This window comes from Andrographis paniculata, unplaced genomic scaffold (genome assembly GCF_009805555.1).
Source record: "Andrographis paniculata isolate CXL003 unplaced genomic scaffold, ASM980555v1 Contig98END, whole genome shotgun sequence".
Taxonomy (NCBI): Eukaryota; Viridiplantae; Streptophyta; class Magnoliopsida; order Lamiales; family Acanthaceae; genus Andrographis; species Andrographis paniculata.
Genome location: NW_026137637.1, coordinates 1554478 through 1579405, shown reverse-complemented (window position 1 = coordinate 1579405; position 24928 = coordinate 1554478). Strand labels below are relative to the sequence as shown.

Sequence of the window (24928 nt, the reverse complement as noted above, 5' to 3'; positions counted from 1 at the left end):
ACAAAAGTTATTGGACAAACAAGCCAAATTTCAACAATGATAGAGAAATATATTCATCATTTTTCTCTAAATTTTTTATTGTAAAAATAATTATTTCAAATCACAACAAAAAAATATTTAATTTGATATTTTTTTAAAAATAAAAGAATAAATTGTTTTTTTAGTCTCATATCTGATCCTCTTTATTATTTTAGAACTCTAAGTGAATCATGTTTTAAAATAGTTCCGTAAATAACAAATTTTCGCTAAAATGGTCCTCCGGTGCTGGACTTGCCACGTTGGCAGCCGACGTTGACGTGGCTAGCATGTCATCGCTATATAGATGTCACGTAGAGGACTATTTTAGCAAAAAATTTTACATGCATGACTGTTTTGAGACAAAATCCATTTAAATGTCCTAAAATTAATAAATGATGTCATATATGCGACTAAAAAAATAGTTTATCAAAATATTTTATAAAATAATAATAAAAAATTCTAAGTGTCGCTGACATGGCATTTACGTGGTAATGACATGTTAGCCGCGTCAATGCCATGTCAGCAACAATAGATCAGCGTAGCGAATCCATCATCGGATGACTATTTTAGCAAAAAAATGTTTTTATAAAACTATTTTTAGACATGATCTTCGTAAAATTCTAAAATAATAAAAAAGATCGTATACGAGATTAAAAAAACTAATTTACCCAAAATAAAAAATATATAAAAACAGAACTCTTACTTTCAACCGCAATATGAATCCATATCTACACGACCCTATATTAAGCTACTAAAAAGAATATTGACGGTCCATTTGTTCGGGAATTTGAATTTTGAATTGAGATTTAAATAGTAAAAAATTTAGATATAAAATTAATGATATTTTAAATATAAAATTAATTTTTTTTGTATAATAAAAAAATAAATAAATATTTAATTTAATATTTTTGAGTGCGACAGAATTTTGATGAATAATGTAAATCCTCACGTAACAAACACACTCTAATTTAATAAATAGTATTAATTTTTCCCTCTATTTCTACAAGCCATACACACATACGATTAGTATACGTGCGTATACAAGAGAGAGGAGATAGAAAGAAAGAAACACCAGACAAAAGTGGATGGTTAAGACAACGTAGGACCGAGAAAACAAAGGAGAGAGACAGAAACTAGTCCGAGAAAAACACACGCACGCACACGTGCCCCCACCTTTCTCTCACTCCTCCCCATATAAAAACTGCCCCCACTCCCCCCCCCATCATCCATCACCACCATCACATCCCTCCCCTCCCCTCTCTCTCTCTTCTCTCTCTCTCTAACAACCATGGCCCCCCTCCACCTCCTCCTCCGCCTCCTCGCCGTCACCGCCGTCGCCCTAGCCGAGGACCCCTACATCTTCGACACGTGGAACGTCAACTACGCCTCCCTCTCCCCCCTCGGCGCCCCCCAACAGGTCATCACCATCAACGGCAAGTTCCCCGGCCCCCGCATTAATTGCACCTCCAACAACAACATCGTCATCAACGTCTTCAACAACCTCGACGAGCCCCTCCTCTTCACCTGGAACGGCATCCAACAACGTAAGAACTCCTGGCAGGAAGGCCTCCCCGGCACCACCTGCCCCATCCCCCCCGGCACCAACTACACCTACAAATTCCAGGTCAAGGACCAGATCGGCTCCTACTTCTACTACCCCACCACCGCCCTCCACCGCGCCGCCGGCGGCTACGGCCCCCTCGACGTCCACAGCCGCGCCCTCATCCCCGTCCCCTTCGACTGGCCGGAGGCCGAGTACAATGTCCTCGCCGGCGACTGGTACCCTAAAGGACACGTGTCACTTAAGAAGCTTCTAGACACCGGCCGGAGCCTCGGCCGGCCGGAAGGTGTCGTCATCAACGGGAAGGGCGGCGGCGGCAATGGCAGCAACGAGCCGATGTTCTTTATGGCCTCCGGGAAGACCTACCGTTACCGTTTCTGTAACGTCGGGATGAAGAACTCCATTAATGTCAGAATCCAAGGTCACACGATGAAGCTCGTGGAACTCGAGGGATCTCATACTGTTCAGAATGTCTACGATTCGCTCGACATTCATTTAGGACAGTGCTATTCTGTTCTTGTAACGGCTAATCAGACCCCCAAGGATTACTTCCTCGTCGCGTCGACGAGGTTCACGAAGGAGCCGTTGAGCACCACCGCGATTATCCGTTACAACGGGAGTAACATTCCGGCGGCGGCGGAGATCCCTAAGCCGCCGGAGGGGTGGCTCTGGTCGCTCAGCCAGTTCCGGTCGTTCAGATGGAATTTGACGGCGAGCGCCGCTAGACCTAATCCGCAGGGCTCTTACCACTACGGGAAAATCAATATTACAAGGACGATTAGGATCGTGAACTCCGCCAGCACCGTTGATGGGAAGCTTAGGTACGCCATTAATGGCGTCTCCCATACCAATCCCGACACGCCGCTGAAACTGGCGGAGTATTTCGGCGTCGCCGACAAGTTGTTTAAATACGACACGATTAAGGATGAGCCGACGCCGGAATCTGAGAACGTCATCACCCTCGCCCCCAATGTCATGAACGCTACATTCAGGAATTTCGTCGAAATTATCTTCGAGAATCACGAGAAGAGCATCCAGTCATGGCATCTTTCCGGCTACTCCTTCTTCCCCGTCGCGTACGCAAAAAATAAAAAATAAAAATCCCCAATTCCCAAACCCTAATTTCAATTTCAGAAACCCTAATTTCACCCCCAAATTGAAAACCCTAATTCCATTTCAAACTAACCTGGTTTTTTACTTTCTCTGCAACTCCGGCGAACAGGATCGAGCCGGGGAGGTGGGCGCCGGAGAAGAGGAAGAACTACAACCTAATCGACGCGGTGAGCCGACACACGATCCAGGTGTACCCCGGGTGCTGGGCAGCCATTATGACAACCTTGGACAACGCCGGAATGTGGAATCTGAGGTCGATGACGCTGGAGAGGCAGTACTTAGGACAGCAGCTTTACATCAGCGTGCTGTCGCCGGAAAAGTCTCTGCGTGACGAGTACGCGCTGCCGCCGGGACAGCTGCTCTGCGGAATCGTCAAGAACATGCCCATCCCCGCCGACGTCTACCACTGATCGATACATACAGATATATACATTCAGACACGTATATATATATATAATATATATACACACACAGTCACTGATCCCATGAGGGTTTTCTGAAGGGCTGCTTAAAAATAGATTTTATTTTATTTTATTTATATATATATATATGGAGGTTTTGGGGGTAGGAATAATATATACAGGCATGCATATATAATATATACACGTGTATGTATGTATGCATGTATATATAGGTTTTGTATTTTTTTTTATTTTTTTATTTTTTTTGTTATTTTATTTATTTATTTATTTTAGTTTTGGATGGAATTGTATTTCAGTTTGAAGAGACGATTGCTATGAATAATAAACAATTTGATTTTTACTAATTTTTTTAATACTTTTTTATTATGGTTGTTAATAAAATATATATATATATATTTTATATGTACAAATATTATTAAATTTAATAATTATTGCATTTAAGAAAATAACAAATCAAAACATTTCAAATACACATACATATATTGTTTGTGTCGAATGTAAATTTGTATCTTTGCTAATTAGGTTTTATTATTATTATTGATTAGTATATTTATAAACTATTAATGTATGTATTTTTTTGCAAATAAATAAATACAATAAATAATGATTGATTCTATGTTATATTTATTTTAATTGAATTCTTTATTTTACTAAACAGAATATCAATTATAGTTCTCTAGACTAATTTATTTAATTTACAATTTAATTATATATTATTATTATGACACTCAATGATATGTCCAAACACACATTTAATGTTTTAAGCTCAGTGATATGTTAAACATTTAACTATTTTATTTTTATATTATATATGGAATTGTTTCGAAAAAGAAAAGAAAATTGATCGAATAGGACATGTTTAATATATATTTCTTCTGTTTTGTAAGAAGATTATTATTTGTTTTTTTGCATATAGATTTTTTACTATTAGTATTTATTGGTTTGCAATAGATATTGTTGATGCAATTTTTCAACAATAAAAAGTAAAATCCAAAAATAGGATATTATCTCCGAATTTGATATAATTAGTGCCTGAGATTAGGAATCTCTAATACATGAATAAATAAACTGGAAAATAAAACTACAGACTGAAAAATAAAGTGGTAATCCCCAAAGACAATTCTCTTGAATTTGATGTCTATTGAAGATGATTGAAGATAAAAAAATCCAAATCCTTAAATATTCCTTCAAGAAAACGTTTCAGAACCATCGTCAGCAACCGCCGTCAACTACCCACAACGAAACGTTTTAAAACATCGTCTTGTCGTTTACAGCAACCGTCTCGCCAACCGCATAATCCAACCGACCAATCCAGAGACTAACTGGTCGCTAGACCAAACAACTCCTTGGTCGCCCCATCAAGCGACCACCCTCTGGTCTTTCCAGACGATTCAATGGTCGCCCCAACCAAGCGACTGAACTACTGTTCACTTAATTAGGCGACTAATTAACAGACCTTCGCTTGGTCTAAACTCCGTATTGGCCGACTCAACTGATGGCGGACCAACCGACTGCAAACTATCCGACCTGTCTATCCGACCGTAGACCTTCCGACCTGCCTATCTGACCACGGACTTTCTGACCTGCCTATCCGACCGAGGACCAACCGACCTGCCTGTCCGACCGCGGACCTTCCAACCTACTTATCTGACTGCGGACCAACCGACCGCGGACCAACCGACCTGAGTGCATATTTTCTCTTTTTCCGCTGACTTGTGTCCTAACTTCCTTTAAGATCCTGCTACCATTATTATTATTATTACTATTATTTTTTATATGTAACAAATATATATATATATTTTAGACGGATATAAATGGAAAATTGAAAATGATACATTCTTATGAGATCAAAACCAAACAAGCCCCAATTTCATAAAAAACTTCTCAAGGCTCTACAAAACTTTCTTATTTATTTTTTATTTTTTTTTTAAAAAAACTATATCAAATCAAATTTTTATATTTTATTTTTTTATATAAAAATAAAAATAAGTTTATATTTAAAAAATCAAATTAATAATTATTTGTATCACAACAAGTAAAGATTTCAATTTAAGATTTACCCGATCAAAACCCCCCAATACAACTCCAAAAGCCACAAACACATCTTTGGCTTCTTGAAGGTTATGTTTGGTATTTGGATTTATATTTGAAGGTTTTAATACTATCCATCAAAAATCATTTTTTTAAAAAAATTATGTCTTCTTATAATAATATTACATCAAATATTCAATTTTATACTCTTTTCATCCCAAAAGTATAGTCTTATTGTGTTGGGTACGAAATTTATAAAATATTGATATTATATTGGTAGTCGGTAAAAAGTAAGGATAAATGACTTTTTTGCCCTTGCAAGTATATTAGTGTAAAAAATAGTGACAATTGTGTAATAATAATGAAAAAGTAGGGATAGTTTTATAGTGATATAATTATTTATGGAAATGAGACTATTGTTTTGGGACGAACAAAAATAGTAAACAAGACTATTATATTGGAACGAAAGGAGTATTATTTTTAAGAAATTTCAAATTTCCAAAAACTATAAAATCTCCATGCCTAAATAATCGCATGTAATAATTAAGGTTAAAATATCTTAACTGGTTGGTTGGATCGTCAATGAAATAATTGTCGAGTTAGTTGGTAACAATGTATTACTTAAATTACAAATACATCATAATATTGTGAGGTATGTCTAACATAATGGCACTTTGTTCCTTTTTAGTTTTTTTTTTTTTTTAAATGTTCTTTATTATAAAACTTTCATTATTCTATGTTAAAAAAGATATTATTTTGTTCATAAGTTGTTTATGGGTTTAAATCAAATTACACTATTCACTAATTTTTTTTCCTAAATATTAAATCTTCGTATCTAGTTTTTAATTTTTACATTACATTAAAAAAAATAATAATACTCCCTCCGTCCCGAAACAAGGTTGTCGTTTACTTTTCGCACGTAGATTTTTTAATATTAGTATTATAATGGATTGTGGTGAAAAAGACGAAAATACCCCTATTAGTATTGTGTAATATAAAAGTCATTCCATTTGTGTAATATAGTGTAAGTTGAAAGAGTATTTATTATGTTAGATATGTAGTACAATTACTAAATTAGGAAATGGTAACCTTGTTTTGAGACGGACGAAAATAGAAAATGACAATCTTTCAATGAGATAGAGGGAGGAGGGAGTAATTAAATTTTATATTAACAATATTATACCAATGCCTATTTATATTATTCCAAACAATTATTTCAATTTAAATTTTTGTTATTTTCAAGCATCAAACTTAACTCTCAAAGATACAAACAAACACATAAATCAAGATACTATTTTTTGTTCTAGTGTGATGATTCTAGAGCCGGCAATGGGTCGATTCGTGTCGGGTTGAATATTTTAAACGGGTTAAATTACTAAACTATAATCTGACCCGTTTATTATCGTGTCGGGTTCGGGTTGACTCGTGTTGACCCGTATACATAATTAAGTCTTATTTCTTAATTCAAATTATATAATTTTTTATTTTGTTGTCGTGTTATGTTAGTTTTTATTGGTTTGATTGAATTATTTAAAATTGAACTTAGTTTAAATTAATTTATGAAAAATTTATTAAATTATAATTATTTTATATATATAATATATATTAATCAATATTAATATATTATAATCGGGTTGTCGTATTGGGTTCGAGTTGAGAGCATCAACCCTAACTCGACTCGTTTATTATCGTGTCGGGTTTGTATCAACCTGTATACATAATCGGATTGAAATATTTGACTCAAACTCAATTATTTCGTGTTGGATCATGTCGGGTCAATTTTTGCCAGCTCTAGATGATTCACATGTGTAAGTAAGATCACATATGTAGTTGGTTAGGAATTTGTTGTAAATTGGTATGAGATTCTCCCATCATATATATATATATATATATAATAAACTCCCTCCGTCCCATAACAAAATATCTATTTTTCTATTTTAGTCTATCCCATAACAAAGTATCTATTTTATTTTTTTAGTAATTGTACTATATACCTAACATTACAAATACCCTTACAACTTACAATATATTACACAAATATCATTACTTTTATATCACACATACTAATAAGGTTATTTTAGTCATTTCTATTTTATTTCTATTTATATCTCACTATAATACTAATATTTCTAAAACTACGTATAAAAAGCAAATGAATATTTACTTATAAGACGGAGGAAGTATATAACCTCTTTATACCTTTTTATATTTCAATGAAGTTTGGATTGAAGTTAATGCATTAGTTCTGAGCCCAGGGCGGAACTACATGGAGGCTAGGGGGTCAACTGACCCCAATCCTCAAAATATATGTATTTTTTTTTAGGGTAACTGTTTTTTAGTCCCGTAACTAGATTCCTTTATCATTTTAGTTCCGTAAGTAGAGCATGTCGCAAACTAGTCCCATGAGTGAAAAATTTTCGTTGTTTTAGTCCTCCGGCGCCGGAGACGCCCGTGTGGCTCGCCGGAGATGATGTGTCTGCCAGGTGTCCCGTCAGATCAGCGACACCTGGCGGACACGTGGATTTTTATTTTTTTTTCATTTTTATTTATTTATTTATTTTTAATTGGACCAAATAAAAAAATAAAAAAATACAAATAAAATTAAAAAAAAGTTTTAAAAAAAATTTTAAAAAATGGAAAAAAATTTTAAAAAAATCCACGTGTCCGCCAGGTCAGCGACACCCGGCGGACACGTCACCTCCGGCGAGCCACACGGGCGTCTCCGGCGCCGGAGGACTAAAACAGCAAAAAATTTTCACTTATGAGACTAGTTTGCGACTAAAATGATAAGGGGGTCCAGTTACAGACTACAGTTTACCCTTTTTTTATGTATAAAATAATAAAATAATGTATTTTATAGTAATTTGTCTCTTTTAATTTTTTATTTTGTAATGTAAAAAACTATAAATTTTTTTGTTGATTTATACTTTTAGTTTTTAATTTTTATTTTTTATAGTAAAATAATATTAAATTTTATATAATTTTGTTGAATTTTTTTCTAAAACATTTAAATTTTTCATTTTTTTTACAGGATGTACTGTGAATAAAATAAAACAACATTGAATCGTTTAAAAGAAAAAATTGATTTTGCTCCTCCGGAATTTTACTGCGGATTCCGTCACTGGTTCGAGCCTAAATTATAAATCCCATTGCCCTATATCTTTTGTCCGGGTTCTAACAGCCAAACAACTTTGAAATAATTTGACAGAAAAGTTTGGACAATACAATTCATCCCTCGTGTAAATGCAATGTTGCATAATTGGATAGGAATCAATTGGTCCAATTTCTTATTGGTCTGAATGACACATACGAGAGCCTTATATAGGTCAAATTCTCCCGATGGATTTCTTGCTAACTATGAATCATGCTTATGTTATATTTTTGCAAGTCAAAAGGAACAAAAAATGGTCCGTAAGGAATGGCCTGATGATACGAGAGTGAACTCGTGACGGTGAGATTTATGGATTCAAACACCAGACACCTTTGGATTTTACCTGTCATATATGATTCGTCTAATGTAACTTATCGAGTTTAATTTACAAGGTATTAAATTTGAGAACTGTGAATTTCAACATCGTAATAAAAAAAAATAAAAAAAGTTGTGGGATCAACGAAATGCTAAATGTGAATGCTACAAGTTTATGAAAATATATTATAATAATAATAAAAAAAAAATCATCGAATTATTCCTTCATAGAGAATTGAAGTCCTAGAAAAATAACAAATTGATGGATTTTCTTTTAAAGTTTATTATTATTATTATTTATCATATAACAATTACAATTTTTTACAATTACAAAATATTCCGTCTATGTAACAACTAATATCATTTATATGTTAGTTTATTTATTAATAAAAGACATATTTTTATGTTTGACAAAATTTACTAATTTAACCCCAAAGGGATAACTTAGTGATAGTGATGTGAAGGTGAACTTATATATGTGAGCTAATGAACTCTTTTTTCTTTATAAAATTAATTTTGTATTAATTATATTATATTTATTTTTATTATATAAAATCTTATTATTTACAAAATGATATTCTTATTGTATATATTTTATTAACATATAATTTTTTAAAATATTTAAATATATCAAATTTGTTTGTATATAAAAAATAAATTTTTTTATTGAATATTAACTTTTATAAAAAGATAAAATATATATTAAAAATTGTGTAAAAAAAATTATAGGTTAACAAACTCATATTCTAAATTTGTTATGAAACATAAGGAATATTATATTCAAACTATCATTTAAATATAAAATCAAATTCAAACTCCAACGGCGTGTTTGTTTGAAGGATTTTGCCAAAAGTTTACTATTTATTCAAAATTTTCTCCCTAAAAATATCACATCAAACACCTATTTTTTATTTTCTATATTATTCTAAAAATTAATTTTACATTCAAAACATTACATCTAATACCTATTTATCTCACATCATACAATTATTTCAATTCAAAATTTTTACTATTCAAATGTCAATTCAAAATCCAAACCTACAAACAAACACACCTCAAAAGTTATTACTCTCCTCGTATAAAATTATGTACGTATGGTAGGACACAAATTTTAATAAAAATTGATAAAAAATAATTACTTTTAATTTTTTAATGTTAAAAAAAGAAGAAGTTAAACATAAATTTAAATTTAAATAACAAATAAAATATTATTCAATTATAGTGTAAGAACCAACTTTACATGACTTATTTAAAATATCAATAATTGTAATACTTATTTTATTTCCTTTTATCCAACTGCATACATTTATTATCTTCTTAGTAGATTAAAAAATATATATTACTAGTGAGTAAAAGTATGTAATTTTTTTTTTGACAAAATAGCAAAAAACTTCGTTGTAGTTTACTGAATTTGCTGAAAACTTTTTGTGGTTCTAAAAAGTTCAAAAAACCTCTTTGTGGTTTTTAAAATATTGCAAAAAATTCCTTAACGGTGGTGGTATGTTGAGCCTGCTATGCAATTTTTTGTCAATAAAATGATATATATATGTATAAAATTACTAAAATACCCTAATGACTACTTTTTACTTTCTTGTTTTTCTTTTCTTTGTTCTTCTCCGTACTTTTAAAATTTAATCTCAATTCATTTTTTTTTTCATTTTAAATTCCCTAAACACAACCAAATTTTATTTTATTTTATTTTTCATTTTAAATCTCCTAAACACAATCAAATTTAAAATTGATCCAAATTTAATACTCACTATTTCTTTTATATTTTACCAAACTCAGAAATCTAATAAAAGATTTGAAATCTAAGAAGAATTGAAAGAATTTGGTACTGCTGATTGCAGAAGAAGAATTGACGTAAAAAGAAGAATTGGTAAGGAAGAATAAAGAATAAAGAAAATTGGGAAAAAAGAGAAAAAAAAAATTGGAGAAAAAAGAGAAAAAAACCTATTCAACCTGTTTCTTCTTCTTCTTTATTTTCTTTTTATTCTCTTATTCCTTCTCATTCTCTTCTTCCTTCCTTCCTTCTTGCTTCTTTTTTCTCTTCTTATTATTTTTCAATTCCTCATTCTTCAAAGAAGAATTAGAGACGAAGAAAAAGGAAAAAAAGAATTGGGGAAAAAGAAAGAAAATAAATAACTGGGTGGGACCACGGGGGAGTGAAAAAGAATTGGGGAAGAACAAAAAAAAAATTGGAAAAAAACCTGCTTGTGAAGAAAAATTTGGGGAAGAAGAAAATGAAAGAATCCGGTGTTGTTGGGGAGAAGAGAAGAAAAAAGACAAAAAAAGAGAGAAAAAAGAGAAATAAATTAAAAAATATATAAATAAGGGTATAACTGTCAAATTTGATAAAATTTAAGGTCGGTTAGTCAAATTTAGAGATGAGGGAGAGTCTGCAACATTTTGAAAGTTTTTTGAAATTTTAAAATCCGGGCAGATTTTCAGCGAATTCGGATTTGACATGGATGTTCGAACGTCAAAATTCACAATTCTGAAACCTCCCATCAGACCAGCTTCAAGAACCCGAGAAAAAGCTTGCATTGACAAATTACAAGGCTTGACGATGAAATTTGCAAGTTGCAGAGCAATTAAAGGCAATGTTGCAATAGCCGAACACTTGTTGATGGATGCCTATGTTAGAGCTTGCAACGCCTCAATCGGACAACTAACGAAAAAGTTGTGCAAACCTAGGAGTTTGCTAAAATAAAGAGTTTAATATGTAATTATACAACCTAGGTTTGCACATGCTCAAGTAAGGGGACCATCCTTTGGGACTACTTATATATATACACATATATAATAAGCTCTCCCACATGTCTTTAGCTATGTGTCACTCGTAGGGAGATTACTTATATAAAGTCTATCCCACATTGGAAAAATCACTCAACTTGCCCCTTCCTCCACTTCTATAAATAGGACCCTCAAGGTACTTTGTAAGACACACCAAACAAGAATATATTTATGAATATTGATCATTATTGATCATTTCCTTTTTATGAAAAGTTATGTTCGATAGCAATACTTTTTCTTTTAGTCTAATATTTAATGGAATGCAATTCCATTGCATGCTTCATGGGATTTAGTATAAAAATGCTTCGTGGGGTTTAGTATAAAAATTCAGGTTTGAGTATAAAGCTTCAAGTTCCATTTAGGGAAAGTGGAAGAGCTCTTACTACAAAAAAAATAGTATATTAGTAACAGAATTTTATCTCTAAAGTTTACGTAGTTAACGCAATTCCGTCTCTAATGTCATTAGTAACGGAAAAAATGAATTTAGGGATGAAAAAACTTTGTTACAAAATTGATATTTGTTTGTTGTGTCTCCAAAGTGTCGACCGAGGTGGTGCCTTCGTGGAGGATGATTCGATGCTTATCGGGTCATGCTTACGTTAGTACTTACTTAGTTTGCTTCTCTTTCGATTATCATTATTCTCACTTTATTCATTTCTGCTTAATTAATTTGTTCTTTTGTTCCTTAGTTAGTTCTGTTTAGTTGTTCGTTTTTTCTCGTTGTTTATTAGATAGTTCCGTTTTAGTTAGTTTATTCCGTGTCTTGTGTAGTTGATCAATTCGATCCATGTCAGGATTTTTGCTATTTTGCTTTTTTTATATATATAAATTTGCTCTTTTTGGTCGTTTTTTTTTAAAATAAAATAAAATTTGCTCCTTTTATTTATATATATATATTTGCTCTTTTCTATTCACATCTATTTAGACTAACTTCCAATCATTTCGGCCGGCTCACCTCATCTCCAATTCAACCCGGCCCAACTCAACTCGGAACAGACTGGTCCAGTCCGAACCGGTCCAATCCAATCCGGCCCAACTTAAACCCAAACATATTTGTTATACCATTCAAGTATAATTCCTAACCCAAATTCAGCACATAATAATAATAATAATAACAACAATAATTATAAATCACCCTCTCTATATATAAACAAGTAAAGAAATAGAGACATATAGATACATACTTACCTCAGTTTTCTCAATGGTATAGCTCTGCTGAACAGCTTCTCTACTTCACTGGCCTCCATCTTCAGCTCACTCAACAGATCCATTTCTTCCTTACTTAGCTCATTGAGGAAGAAATCGCGGTCTTTTCCGAGCTCTCGAAGCCCCCGCGACAGCTTCTCGAGCAAACTTGTTTCCGTATTGATCACCTCATCTTCGATAACTTGGACTTCTTTCGCGATTATCTCCTCCCCTTCCTCCACCGTCTTCTCCAGCCTCTCAACCAGCGGCGGCTCGGGCCCGCAAGAGTTGTCGGTCCGGATGAACTTATTGAAGTCACGGCCGACACTTTCTGCGGACTTCTCCAGTGAAGGTATAATGCTGTCGGGCAAAACTGCAGTTCTTGTGTACACGACTGCGCCGCCGTAACCATCCCAAGCATCGTTGCTGCCTCTGTAGTACACAAATATGTAGTCGTCCGGTTGGTTTTCCACCTTCGACGATAGAATGTACCTGATCGTTGTATCGAGATCGCACATATTATTTTTATCGATGTGTAAACTGAAGGGTAAAAATATATAAAATATCCTGTGAATATAAAATTTGCACAGAACACCCTCTTTGTCCAAAACTGATATTTGGTTGTAAATACAGAACTAAATCATAAAAGTTTTATACAATAAAAGGATAAAATATCTTAAATAATCTTTTTTGAATAAAATAAATAAATAAATAATCGATCAATTCTTTATTTTTATAGTTTTTGTAAAAATCAAATAACAATTTGTTTTTAAAAAACTATAAAATGGAAAATTAATCGATTATTTACTTATTTGTTATATTCTCCTGTCTCTTAACAATCTATCCAGTTTCTACTAACATTAAAAATACCCTTACAACTTACAATATATTCCTTTTCTATCACACAATACTAATAAAGTTATTTTAGTATTTTCTACTTTATTAATACCACACCCCAATATAATACTAATATTTCTAAAACTCCGTGCAAAAAGCAAATTGATAGATAGAGACGGAGGGAGTATTAAAAAATGACTATTGAATATATTTACCTCTTTTATTTATATAAAACTTTATTCATATTTACAACTAAATATCAATTTTAGACAAAGAGGATATTATTTACAAATTTTACATTAACACAAAGGATTATATGCATTTTTACTAAAAAATAAAGGGTGTTATATAATTTAACTGTAAACTCAAATAGAGAGAGAGGGCAGCTCACCAGTCGTCTTGGTAGTGAAGAAACTCGTTGTCGTGATTGTATAATATTCCGGGATACTTCGGATCTTGAACAAATTTCTGGAGTGTCGATCGAGTGAAGAAACCGGTGTCTGGAGTCCTTATTCGCCACGATATGTTTCCGATGAGTTTGCCTGCTTCTGTATGGAACTCGTGTAGCTGGCAATCGAAGGTGTCGAATGTCGGATTTAAGCCGCTGGTTATGAACCACTTCCCATTGAAATCATTTATGTCAAATTTCTGGACTAGAATGGCGGGGTCTGGTACGGGGAACTCGCCTACATCAGATTTACGCGGCACACATTTCTTTTGCGAGACTGCACAGTTGTTGAATTCGTCTACCACACTGTTTTCAAATAAATCTCCACATTTTATCTGCAAAAACAGAAATGGACCACAAATAACTATAAACCCGAAGAATGAAGTCAGGGATCATGTAAGATGTAGAAACTACCTGGCATTCTGTCTCGTCCGGCCTATTATTACAGGTCTGAAGACACGCTACGTTAGCTGCACACGACGGGTTCGCTATGCACTTTGCAAGTTCTAACCTTAACAAGCATTGCAATTATATACAAATTAGTCAATTTCATTTCAATCAGGATCGAGAATATATTAATGATCGAATAATAAATAGAAACGTAAAAAAGACACATATTTACATGGTTCACCAACAACGTGTTGGCTACGTCCATGGGCAGAAACGAGGAGAACAGATTTATTGAGGCCGGCTACATTTACATATTACAAATATCGATTTCTGATACAGATAACCTAAATTGCATATCTAAGTCTATTCAAATAAATTAAGAGAATACATCAGATGGATTCATCCCAATACGAACTCGGAATCCCCAAATACTGCATACCGTCAGGCCGGGGGCCACTCCACCCCCCAGACCCCAGGCAAGGGTGATTTCGCCCCCATTTACCCCCCCAAACAAGTTCATTCGATGAAAATATTATCAGTCACAGACAGACATGGCGCAGACATGAGTACAGGAACATCATAGAAGTTAGTTTGCCAGATTTTAACAAGCAATAGTCAATTTGAAACATTGAAGAGGCATTTTAACTCGATTCAAAGCACATCAACACTAACTATAATAGAAAAGATAGAAACAAGTTCATTCGATGAAAATATCATCAGTCACAGGCAGACATGGCGCAGACACGAGTACAGGAACATCATAAAAGTTAGTTTGCAAGATTTGAATGAGCAATAGCCAAGTCGAAATATTCAAGAAGCATTTTAACTCGAAGCAATCCTCAAAAAAATGCTAGCAAACTTTGATCGGGAAAGTACCTGCAACCCTTGAGTAAGCACGAGCAAACTTTTAAAGCATCCACAGCATCTGCCATCGGAACAATCATCATTGTAAGTGCCAACAAGGCTGCCACACTCCGGATGTAGCTCCATTTCTTCCAAAAATCAATATTTACTGCCCATCGAAAATCTAATTTCTTCTTAACCTACAAAAAAGTATGTTGAACAAAAGTAGCAATTGAATAAAATACACAAGAACAAGGGTTGCCATTATGAATTCACCTCAGCTATAACTTCGCAAACAACATGGCTTGATATACTCTTCTTATCAATTACTTCTGAGAAAACATTTGGATGTTTGGATCCTCCTTTACAATGAACTTTCAACAAATTCACGCGACGTAGGTTCCATTTACAAGGACCTAACTTCACCGATACACTTCTGCTGATATCAGCCACGCTCCAGTAATACCGTTCACGGTGCAAAGTGTTATCCAAGAAAATGTTTTTCCCATTAGAAAGCAGTCCAGAGTACAACAGGAAACCCATTCTTGCTTCGTCTCGGACGACTGCCAAACACAACCTGATTGTAAACACAAAATCAATTTCGTTTGTGCCTATAATTCACTTAAACGTCAGATGATATCCATTATCTATAGCTCAAATTAATTTTCCAGTCACTATAAGACTCACAATACATCCCTTACAGGGGCAAGAGTGTTGCATAGTGATACATTCAAAGCTTTTCGATATTTAATCACATTCTAGTATCTATTTTACTTACATGACTAAAGTATGCCAAATATATCTCCAGATGTGGTGTTAGAAGATCGAAAATCATCAAATACACGATAAGGAACAAACTTGCCCTAACATTAGATAATTGAACTACTCTTCCATTTAGCTAAAATGAGGGATTGAGCTTTGTAAACATCAATTCTTCAACTCTATCCATTTCAGCTTCAGGTTCACAGATATCTCCAAAAATAAAAATAAAATTCCAAATCATTGCTTAATCGGCTCGCGCGCACGAAACACACAATCACTCCCATACTTTCACAACACATAACATCACTGTAAAAATTGGGGCATAAAAAGGTAAATAATGCATGTAAAATTGAAGGAGGAGAACACGTAACGGAAAATGGAGAAGGTCCGCACCTTGGAATTGAGCAGGAAGGATGGCGGGTTGGTCGATTGTGGAGGGACTTGCGCCATTTGAAAGTGTGCGGAAGGAGGATGGATAAGAAGGGTGATAAGGAGGCGTTGGCCACACAGTGGGGCTTTGAAAGCGTTGTGATCTTATGCCAGCCGTCGGGTGGATCAGTTAATTCGGATCCGGGTACCCAGCCCGATTATAGTTGCTGGATGGGTCGGTTATGTTAGTTATCGAGTTCTTCAATCGGCTGGGCCGGCCCAGACCAAGCACAGTAATATATATTCAAATCTGGGCCCGTCTGGGCCTTCTATGAGCTATATTCGGACTTACGAACAGCCGAGGATCTACATTATATTTAGTTATATCACAAAAAGGAGTTTTTATAATTTAATAATTATAGAACCACTAAAAAAAATTAGAGTGGCCATTTAAAATTTGAAATTTATTTTTACCTCAAAAATTTAGATGAACTGTTTAAATTTTAATATTTAAAATATCACCAATATTCAAATAATTAAATTCAATCCAAATAAAATAATTAATTTATATTTTAAAATATAAATATACAAAAATAAATTTATATTATTATTATTATTATTATTATTATTATTTTAACTTTATATATTGTGACACCAATGAAATTTTTTCTGAATTCGCCGCTACTTACGAATTAACAATTAGTTTGGGAGAACAAAATTGTTCTTTTGATTTTTATTTTACTATTCTATTTTAATTTTAACATATTCCGAACAGTTAATTTTCAAATTTTTTATTTAATCAGATCGTTTGGTATTTTTTGTGTGGAAAAAAAAAAAAAAATTGTAAGAACCAACTTTTCCATTCACTTCAACTGATTATAAGTTACTCTATCTTATTTAATTTTTCTTGAGTTACTCTATCTTATTTAATTTTTCTTGGCACTATACTTAGATCATGAAAATAAATAATAAATAAATAACTAGAAAAAAAAAAACGAAAGAGTGAGAAAATATAATACAATTATACTAATATTTATGATAAAATATTATTTTTTATATAAATATTTACAATTTAAATTTTTATATACTCCTTTAGTCCCATTTAAATGATAATGTTTTTTATTTGAACACGAGAATTTAGTTAGTATAAATTATTTATTTAATGATGGTGTAATAGAAATATATTATACATTGATTAAAATAAATTTAAAATGTGTTTAAATATTTGCAATATTATATATCAACAAAATATATACAATATAAATATAAAATAAAATTTTATATAATAAAAATAAATAAATAAATATATTTATTTAATTGTTGGGTTTGGGTTCCTTCTATGTGTAGGAGACCCAACAATTTAAATTAACCCAAAAGAGTTAAGAGTCCACCCTCGCCAATTGTTGCCCTAGCTGTCATAGTTATGAGAGGGGCCAATTGGGTGCATGGTTTGAGAAAGACAATTGTTCTCCACGCATACGAGAAAATCGGAAAGCAAAAGAGAATTCCTTCAACTCGGTTCCGATCAACGGTCTCGTCATCTTCGGATGTTCTTTTTGGTATCGATTGATTTATCACTATTTGTTTGAATTCGATTTTGAATATTATTGGTTGGGGATTTGAATGGATTATTTGTAGTTGAAAGATCTCTTGTGATTGGAGTTTGATTCTTGTAATTGGGTGTGGAGTTTGATAGCCCTTTTTGTTGTGGTTATCTTTGATTGTACAAACTTTTTGATATAGTGGATTTTGCCTTGGATCGGGCGATAGGCTTCGTGGTTTTTGTCCTTCACTTTGAAGGAGTTTTTCACGTCAAAATTTTTGGTGTCTCATATTGTTATTTCCGTTGTTTATTGGTGGTTATCATTCATCGTACTTTGGTACAAAGGAGAATTGATTGAAGGAAAAAGTTTTGGTGGAACAGTTTGAACACCCTACCTTAGGCGTGACCACGCTTAAGGAGTACTTCGCATCTTATTTTTTGTTTCAATTTGATCTTCTTCCGGTATTCTCGCAACATAAAGTGGTATCAGAGTAAGGTTGTTTGGGAGTATTATTTACCATTGAAAAATGGATGTGAGCTTAGGAAGAATGATTTGCTGGAACAAATTATCATGTTTGAAAAGGAAAGATAATTGATCTTCTATATGTGAAGAAGTTACACGGGCCAGTGTTTTCTATGGCAAAACTTGATGTTGAAACTAGTGATGCAGATTGGGAATTGGAGCATCGACAAGTATGTGGTTTCATAAGACAATGGATAGAGGACAATGTTTTGAATCATATTGTGAATGAGACCAATGCCAAAACATTGTGGGACAAGTTGGAAAGCTTATATGCTTCGAAGACTGACAACAATAAGTTGTTTCTACTCAAGCAGGCTATGCGATTGAGTTATCATGAGAGCAAGTCCATTTCCGATCACATAAATGAGTTTCAAGGATGTTTCGATCAGTTGTCAGGCATGGGAGTGAAGTTTGATGATAAGGTACTTGGTTTGTGGCTACTTAATACTCTTCCAGATTCATTGGAAGGTTTCAGAGTCTCTTTGCCTAATTCAACGTCTGATGGGATAGTCACTTTGAAGTTTATCAAAAGTGTCATTTTGAATGAAGAGGTGAGGAGGAAGACTCTTGACACTTCATCTTCTCATTCGAAGATCCTAGTTACGAATAATAGGGGGAGAAGTTGGAATATAGGCTGAGATCATGGGAATCGAGAAAAAGAGCCGAAGAAGAAGTAAGTCAAAGCCAAAATACAAAGACCTTGAATGTCATTGTGGCAAACGGGGACACATCAAAAGGTATTGTTTCAAGTTGAAAAAAGAGCAGAAAGACAAACACAACAAGTATGAGCAGAAAGATGATGATAAGAGCAATGACTGTGTGAATACGACAATGCCGGAGGATCTCGTCATTGTGTATGAGGAAGAGGGAATTCATCTTACCCAAAATGAGACTAGTTGGGTTGTGGACAGTGGAGCTGTATTCCATGTGACTGCCAATAGGGATTTTTTCACATCATATACTCCGGGAGACTTTGGAGTCTTGAGGATAGGAAATGATGGCTCGGCGAAAGTAGTAGGCACATGAACAATGTGTTTGGATATCAGTAGTAGTAACACACTAGTGCTGAAGGATGTGAGGCATGCTCCCGATGTTCGACTGAATCTAGTCCCCGCTGGTAGGTTAGATGATGATAGACATTCCTGCCATTTCGGTGATGGAAAATGGAAGATTACCAAAGGTTCTATGGTAATTGCTTAGGGCAAGAAAAAGTCCAGTTTATATTGGTTTCATGCTATTATTTATGCAAATGGTATTAATGCAGTTCAGAATGAGAGTTTTTCGAGCTTATGGCATAGGAGATTGAGTCACACTAGTGAGAAATGACTTAATACTTTAGCGAGAAAGAATCTACTTCCTGGTGTTAGACGTGTTCAGTTTGATAAGTGTTCACATTGTCTTGTGGGTAAGCAAACACGGGTTTCCTTTGTTCATCACCCTCATACGAGGAAGAGAGACATTCTTGAATTGATCCATTCAGATGTGTGCGGTCCTTTAAAGGTAAAGTCTTTCAGAGATGCAGTTTATTTTGTTACCTTCATTGATGATCACTCAAGAAAATTATAGGTTCGATTGTTGAAATCGAAGGATCAGGTTATTGATGCTTTTGTTGAGTTTCATGTTTCTGTTTGATGGGATGCATTGTGAAAGGAAAAGGTGTATTTCTTTATATAAAAATGCAGAGTCCATAGTAATTTGGGATAATTGATCTAAAGAAACAGACTCAAATATATGTATAAAGACACTTTATACATACACACGTGTATATATACACTCAATGGATGATGGTGTGGATGGGCATAAAGCCTTTTGATGCTGTTGATTTGATCCAAAAGCGGGATTAGATCAACAATCCCACTCTCACCCAACCCCATCTGTATCATCACTTATTGAGTTTTTACATATGCACATATGTGTATATATACACTAAATAGGGGATTATGCAGATTGGTCTAGGAGTCTTTCAATGTTGCTTACCACCCTCACCCAACACTATTTGCATCATCATCTATTGAATGTATACATACATATATGTATATATATAAAATACACACGTATGTATGTATAAAGTCACGTTATATATACATATGTGTGTATGTATACATTTAATGGATGACGAGGCAAATACGGCAGCAAATATTTTTATGCTACTAATGTGATTTTGCTTTGTGATCCGATAAGCAACCCCACCCCACCTCCACTTTAGCTCCATCTCCATCATCAACTATTTATATGTATATGCATATATGTATATGCATGTGATTAAAATATATAATTATTTTTTTAAAAAAAAATAAATTATGTAAAATGAATCAAAATAAAAATAATGAACACTTTTATTTGAACACAAAGAGTATCATTCTTGTGTACCATTTTTTTTTTTTTTACATTACAACGAAATCACATTAAATTACCATGCTCAAGTTCATAATAGGCCAAACTCAAGCATAAAAATAAAATAAAATGAAATGATTTTATTCTTTACAAGTCTAGGACAATAAGATAATTCAACAAATCAATTCGATCTCTTCATCTCAATAACAATCTCTTGGCATATCATCATTTCTTTGGCCACCCATCTTTAATAGTGTTCTTGTGTTTTCATAATCTCACTCTACAATAATATATATATTAATTTCCTATTCAAAATACCATCAAAGCATATCAAATACATATATTGTATTTGTGTGTGGATGATAGCAAGTCGATGATTATATTAGATCAGCACCATAATCGTCATCAATATACATATTAGTTTTATATTCAAAATATCGTTGGAGCATATCAAATTAGTCATAATCAATATATAAACAACTACTCTGCACATGAAAATAATTACAACACTGTGTTATATAAAATGTTAATATGTATTGTATGTTCATATTATATAGTTATCCTATGTTATGGCATCCATAGTACAAACTATTACCTACACGATTAATTCCTACCATTTATGTTATGTTAATATTCAACTATAAAATGTATGTATGGACTATTAACATTTATTTATTAGGTCTACTCGGCACAATACTAATTAGCCCTGGCTTAAATGATTTATATCTCATCAAATCATTATTGTACTTCTAAATAAACTCCAAAAACACAGCCAACCCTCCCCTTATCCTAAAATATCTAATATAATAATATTGCATTTTTCAAATACATTCTCAAGAAATGCCAAATGCATCGACAATACCAAGTAATGTAAAATAATATTCAATTCCCTACTTACCAACACATTAGTTTTCTTTAAAAAAATAAAAAAAAAAAACATACACACACTTCTTATTTTTAAAGAAGATACCTACATATTTTAATAAAAACACACTAATTTTTTTTTCTCAAATTTCATATTTATAAAAACTCACTTCGTCTCGAATAATTATGCCACATTTCTTTTTTTGGTTATTCGTTATATTTGTATATAATACATTAATTTATAGAGTAAACAAACTTTATCCACCTAAAATTTCATTACCTGTTTGAACATATAATAAGCATATTTACAATAACTTTTTCTACTTACCTCACTCTTTTTTTATTATTTATAAATTTCACATAATACTTCCAGTTTACATTTTACGTACTTTATTTTTATATTAAAATACTATTATTTTTTAGTCTTCGTACCCGGACTATATGGCATAAAGAGCCCGGACAAGAGGGAGTAATAAAAATTACTTTCACCCAAATAATATCACAATTCCCTCATAAAAACACTTTCACAATTAATAGCAACTAACAATAAACATCTAACAAATTCAAAACAAAAGAAGCAACCTAAACTTCTTTTCCTAATCTATTCTGCCAGACAAAAAAAAAAAAATACAGATCATACCCTCTTACAATAATACAACGTTAATTCCAAGGATTCATGGTGGTTGTAATCACTAAGCATATAAAATAGCGACACATAAATTATTCTAATCTTATCCTTCGATTTGAATGAGGTCTACATTGGCCTATAAATGATCACACCCATTGTTCATATATTCTACTTCTTAGCAAGTTTCAGGAAAAAACAAAAAATAACACAGAATTCTCATGCAAATCAGATTACTACGACAGGAAGACAAATGGAAGGAGGATGTCTGAAGTTTACACTAACCTTTTTGTTCTTGACAACTCTTCTTTGCGCTGGAGTCCTTTCGTTTCCATCGCCGGAGGATCCAGGTTGCTCGTTTCCTACGAACTTTTTCGCGATTTTCGTCGTGTATTCCTGCAAAGAGGACTTAGTTCAGTGTACTCTTATGTTCTTTCTATTGCAGCCTGCATTTTAAACTTCACTTCCTACCCTTATCGACCAATAGGAGGATGCCGTAATGTCCAAGAAAATCTCAAGGACTGGAACGGCTTGCCGAAAACGAGCTGCTGTCAAAATGCTCTCATCGTATTCTCCCACGCTTTAGCCCTCCATGCAACCGCCAATTCTGCTGGGAACATCTTCATCAGCCAAGATCAATGGAATAGCTGCAGCGGACCGTTCAGGCGCCAGCCCAACGTGTCAATTCAGACCTGTGGGTTTGACAGTTTCTACTATGGTAGCAGCCCGTGTTCGACACTTACTCTGTCGAGCATCAATGACGAGGATTTTGATGAGCAGTGCTCCAAGTTCAGTACTTCTCCGTTTGATGCTGCATGCGGAAGCTGCACATCTGCATTATCGGCGAAAATGAATCAGATTTCAACTTTGTTGGAAGTCGATGCAAGTAATCGGACAGAGAAGGCAGCGTGTCTACTTGGCCTTATTGTGCTATTTATAGCTCGAAAAAGGAATGATACCTCTGAGAGCGATGACTTCATTAGGTGCCTATCTGCTCTGGCTGTTCCAGGTTCGTCTAGCATCCATTCTGCCCGAGATTCTTGGCACTTTTTTTATCACACAAACCTGCTGCACATACTTGTATGCATAATCAATTTAACTGATCTTTACTTTATTTACATTTTTCGCTATCTTCTACAGAATCAAAGAATTACATAAGACTCCCAAGTAAGTAGATTTCATTCCAGAGGTCAATTTAAATTCATACTCAAATTAGGATAAACGTGACTAATTCTTATACAATAAATTGTGGATCAGGCGGAGCGGCTGAAGCTCTCCTAGCAGTGATTTTGGTGATGATTGCATTAGCAGCTGTTATCACACTGATAAAATATGTGACAAAGAACCAAAAGAAGAAGAAGAAGTCTGCACTAAGCAAAAGCATAGAAGACACATGCTCTGGGCTCTACAGGTTCTCCAAAGTTGAGATCGAGAATGCAATTAATTACGGGAATGAAAAGAAGTATTTAGGAAGAGGCAGTGCCGGGCAGGTTTACAAGGGCATGCTTCCGAGTGGACAGCTGGTGGCAATCAAACAGCTATACAAGAATAACACATCAGATTCATTTACTAGAGAAATTGATGGGCTTTCAAGAGTCAGACATCCTAACCTCGTATGCCTCTTTGGTTGCTGCATTGATGATGGCGAACAGTATTTAGTCTACGAATATTGCTCGAAAGGGAATCTAGCCCAGCATCTTCTAAGTATGGCTTTCTACTAATAACATGTCCTTTACACTTCGATTGGGTTGTGATTGCACTTTATCATCTACCTGCAGGGAAAGACACCAGCCTAACATGGGAGATGAGAGTAAAAATCCTGAGGGATTGTGCATCCGGACTCAAATATCTCCACAGTCACATTGACGGATGCATTGTGCACAGAGACATTAAGGCAAATCCAAAATAGTTCATGATGTGATCTGTATGTTTTTGTTCCAGTAGATCTAAATCTGTAAAGTTTTGACAGTTAAAGGTGAATCTTTTCTCTGCAGCTAACAAACATTCTATTAACACATAGCATGGAGCCTAAGCTATCAGACTTTGGACTCGCAAAGATGTTAGGCATGGAAGAGAGCAAAGTGTTCACAGATGTTCGGGGAACAATAGGTTATATGGATCCTGAATATATGAGCAATGCAAAACTGACCTGTGCTAGTGATATATACAGTTTCGGCATTGTCACTTTGCAACTTTTATCAGGGCAGAGAGTGATAGAACTAGATCTAGACGCCCGGGATCAACTCACAAGAAAGGTTGTCTTTTCTCAATGCATCAACACATACCAGTCATTTCTCAAAGTCATCGAAAATGCATATTGAATTATTTAAAATTGCAGGCAAAGGATGTCAACATGGGTAAAAGACCACTAACCGATTTTCAAGACCCCAAGATGAAAGGAAATGTTGTCAGCGTGGATTTTGAGTCCATATTGCAGATTGCAGTGTTGTGTGTAGCTAGTTCGAGCACAGGCCGCCCCACAATAGATTTGGTTTATGAAGAGCTGGAGAAGGCTTGGAAAAACACAAGGCTGGAGATGGTTAGTTCAATCGTCAAGATATATCCATGTTATTAGCAACAGTCTTAACTAAACACGTTTACTTTGTCCACTGCAGAAAGCAAGGCAGGAAAAGAACATGTTAGAAGCAACACCATCAAAATCACAAGAGATCATTCAAGCATGAAAAATGATATGTGGTATGCATCTCAAGCCTTTTGAGGCCCCTCGGCCTGGAGATTTTTCTCGACCTTGCTTGAGATGCCTCAAACAAATAACAGAAGTAATGATGTAAAAAGTG

The 24928-nt window shown here is 33.9% G+C and overlaps 3 protein-coding genes across 5 annotated transcripts; 2 read left to right on the top strand and 1 right to left on the bottom strand.

Annotated features, from left to right (window-relative positions):
• The first annotated feature begins 1306 nt into the window (after nucleotides 1-1306).
• Nucleotides 1307-3102, top strand: LOC127243929 (L-ascorbate oxidase homolog). The gene is made up of 2 exons (XM_051264176.1): nucleotides 1307-2655; nucleotides 2802-3102. The coding sequence occupies exons 1-2, from the start codon at nucleotides 1307-1309 to the stop codon at nucleotides 3100-3102; spliced, it is 1650 nt and encodes a 549-aa protein (XP_051120133.1).
• A 9342-nt stretch (nucleotides 3103-12444) lies between these two features.
• LOC127243959 (violaxanthin de-epoxidase, chloroplastic-like) lies at nucleotides 12445-16374 on the bottom strand. 3 transcript variants are annotated; one of them, XM_051264217.1, is made up of 6 exons: nucleotides 16266-16374; nucleotides 15387-15673; nucleotides 15144-15310; nucleotides 14292-14388; nucleotides 13821-14212; nucleotides 12445-13084 (listed from the first exon to the last, which is right to left on the bottom strand). In XM_051264217.1, the coding sequence occupies exons 2-6, from the start codon at nucleotides 15651-15653 to the stop codon at nucleotides 12592-12594; spliced, it is 1416 nt and encodes a 471-aa protein (XP_051120174.1). In that variant the 5' UTR covers nucleotides 15654-15673; nucleotides 16266-16374; the 3' UTR covers nucleotides 12445-12591. The 3 variants fall into 3 exon arrangements, with proteins under 3 accessions (XP_051120174.1, XP_051120173.1, XP_051120172.1); XM_051264216.1 differs by having other exon boundaries at nucleotides 15387-15687; nucleotides 16266-16370; XM_051264215.1 differs by having other exon boundaries at nucleotides 16244-16337.
• A 6009-nt stretch (nucleotides 16375-22383) lies between these two features.
• Nucleotides 22384-24814, top strand: LOC127243762 (probable serine/threonine-protein kinase PBL28). The gene is made up of 8 exons (XM_051263926.1): nucleotides 22384-22483; nucleotides 22576-23139; nucleotides 23271-23297; nucleotides 23388-23834; nucleotides 23909-24024; nucleotides 24125-24385; nucleotides 24469-24669; nucleotides 24746-24814. Exons 1-8 carry the CDS (start codon nucleotides 22384-22386, stop codon nucleotides 24812-24814), a joined length of 1785 nt encoding a protein of 594 aa, XP_051119883.1.
• Nucleotides 24815-24928: the final 114 nt, after the last annotated feature.

Excerpts from the sequence above, each read along its gene's own strand:
- LOC127243762 (XM_051263926.1), top strand. The coding sequence starts at position 22,384 with ATGGAAGGAGGATGTCTGAAGTTTACACTAACCTTTTTGTTCTTGACA. Across the intron at positions 23,298-23,387 it reads GAATTACATAAGACTCCCAA|GCGGAGCGGCTGAAGCTCTC; the intron begins GTAAGTAGATTT and ends ATTGTGGATCAG. Across the intron at positions 24,670-24,745 it reads AAAACACAAGGCTGGAGATG|AAAGCAAGGCAGGAAAAGAA; the intron begins GTTAGTTCAATC and ends TGTCCACTGCAG.
- LOC127243959 (XM_051264215.1), bottom strand. The coding sequence starts at position 16,322 with ATGGCGCAAGTCCCTCCACAATCGACCAACCCGCCATCCTTCCTGCTC. Across the intron at positions 15,674-16,243 it reads GCGGACCTTCTCCATTTTCC|TCGTCCGAGACGAAGCAAGA; the intron begins GTTACGTGTTCT and ends TGTGTTTGGCAG. Across the intron at positions 14,389-15,143 it reads TGCTTACTCAAGGGTTGCAG|GTTAGAACTTGCAAAGTGCA; the intron begins GTACTTTCCCGA and ends ATGCTTGTTAAG.
- LOC127243929 (XM_051264176.1), top strand. The coding sequence starts at position 1,307 with ATGGCCCCCCTCCACCTCCTCCTCCGCCTCCTCGCCGTCACCGCCGTC. Across the intron at positions 2,656-2,801 it reads TACTCCTTCTTCCCCGTCGC|GATCGAGCCGGGGAGGTGGG; the intron begins GTACGCAAAAAA and ends TCCGGCGAACAG.